At 34.4% G+C, this 1,910-nt stretch overlaps 1 protein-coding gene across 1 annotated transcript in view; it reads right to left on the bottom strand.

The window, feature by feature from the left end:
- GTF2F2 (general transcription factor IIF subunit 2) overlaps positions 1 to 1,910 on the bottom strand; it is a 197,642-nt gene that overhangs the window by 41,762 nt on the left and 153,970 nt on the right. The window contains exon 6 of the mRNA XM_006166506.3: positions 811 to 910. Within this exon, the coding sequence (XP_006166568.1) occupies positions 811 to 910 (100 nt within the window). The remainder of the gene's footprint in view (positions 1 to 810; positions 911 to 1,910) is intronic.

Below are 1,910 nucleotides of genomic sequence, written 5' to 3'. Positions count from 1 at the left end.
ATTTCTCGCTTTCGGTCTCTATCTGACTGGCGAGCGCACGCGCCCTATAGCGAAAACTTCTCAAAAAAAAAAAAAAATAATAATAATCAATGGGGAAAAAACATCATATTTCCATCAGCTTTAAAATTTTTTGTCCACACATTAAAAACTTATATGGTCAGTCACAAAACTATAAAAATAATGAAAAATATAGTAAAATTATTAACTATTTAGTACATTATAGTGAAAAACATTGAAAATTAATGTTTTTAGTTCTTTGAAAAAAAAAAAGAAACTTATCAAGAATAGTTTAAATTGGGGCCAGCAGGTGGCATAGCAGTTAAGGTGCTGGACTTCCATGTGGCTACTGCGGTTCGAATCCCAGACCCAGCGGCTTGAAATTCACGCCAAGCATGTGTGCGGGAGTGACCAAAATCTCAGGAGGTGTATGAAGGAAAAGGGACAGCTGTGTGGCTATCCCCTTGGAGGGTGGGGGTGTGATTTCTTTCTTTCTGTCCTTCTGTCTCTCTAGCAAGTACACATGTCCTATAGTAAAAATCTCTCTCAAAATATAAAATAAAATAAAATAAAAATAGTAGTTTTGATAGTGGTTACTTCCTCCTCGTCGTCATAAAACGTACAATACAGTGTAACCATCTTTTCTCCACTTGGCAAACTGTCATATTCCTTTCTTAATCTGAATCAGATACCATTGCTCAAGCACTTGATGGCAAGGTGCTTAACTACTAAGGTTCTTCTGAAACCTAAGAATCTATAAACAGAAGAGAAGAAAGATAGAATAGAATAAAGAAAGACATGTAGAAGACTTACATTGTATTGATGATTAGCGACAGGTTTATAATTGGTTGTTACAACTTTATCCAGTTGTTGTGACAGCCTTACTGGCTTAGAAGATTCTTCTATTTGCAATCTGGAAAATATAATAAGAAATAATTATACATCTGTTTAGTATAGTAAAACCTGAAAAGTAATTTCTATAATTTTTTTAAAGATGCATTTATTTAATTTAATTAGTATTATTATTGACTTCCTTTAGGACATGTGTGCTCACCAGAGAGATAAAGAGAGAGGGAGGGAGAGACTCAAACCACAGTTGGTCATGCGGTAGTCTAGTGCCTTGACCACCGTGCCACCTGCTGGTTCCTATAATTCTTAATAGATAATAACATATAACAAGAAACCTCAGAAGATATACTGACCTTAATACAAAACTTCCAAAGCACAGAGAATATATATGAATATAATGTAGAAATCAGTACCATAAACTAAACACACAAACTAGCTCATAAATTCCCCGGTTTACTTCTAATCTTTTTTAAAATTTAAATTTATTTATTTACATTCATTCACTATACATCATTACAGCAAACAAAATGAGATTTCTCATCCTGAATACAGTGTATATTGGCTCAATCAAGCACATCAACATACGTGTTATCGTCAACAAAAAATTTTCCATTTCTTGTTTCCTGTATATTTTGTTATTTTTGCCATCCTTGATTCCCTATCTCTCACCCTCTGCCATGTCTCACCTTCCTCCCACACTGTCTCTGGTATCCATGGTTGCTTTCTATGGCTTTTCCCCCATTTTATTTATTAACTAGTGAATTTAATTAATCTAAATACTTCCAATAGCAAGCGCAGCTGATATATTCATATCCATGAACACAAGTCTGACTTTAGGCATAAACCTCAGTGAGTAGAATGAACATACTATAAAGTAACACCTAGCCTGGACTATATAGCTTATTGCAGTGATCAAATATGCGTTTTTTAATTTCAAGAAAAATAGGTTTTTGTGTTTTTTTTTTTCCCCCTGAAACTTTATTTTTTTTGAGAGGTTTTTGCTATAGGGCGTGTGCACTCGCCAGAAAGACAGAGAGAGACAGAGAGACAGAAAGCGAGAAATC

The sequence above is a fragment of the Tupaia chinensis genome, unplaced genomic scaffold, assembly GCF_000334495.1.
Source record: "Tupaia chinensis unplaced genomic scaffold, TupChi_1.0 Scaffold144262_1, whole genome shotgun sequence".
Taxonomy (NCBI): Eukaryota; Metazoa; Chordata; class Mammalia; order Scandentia; family Tupaiidae; genus Tupaia; species Tupaia belangeri.
This window is presented reverse-complemented; position numbering and strand designations above follow the sequence as displayed.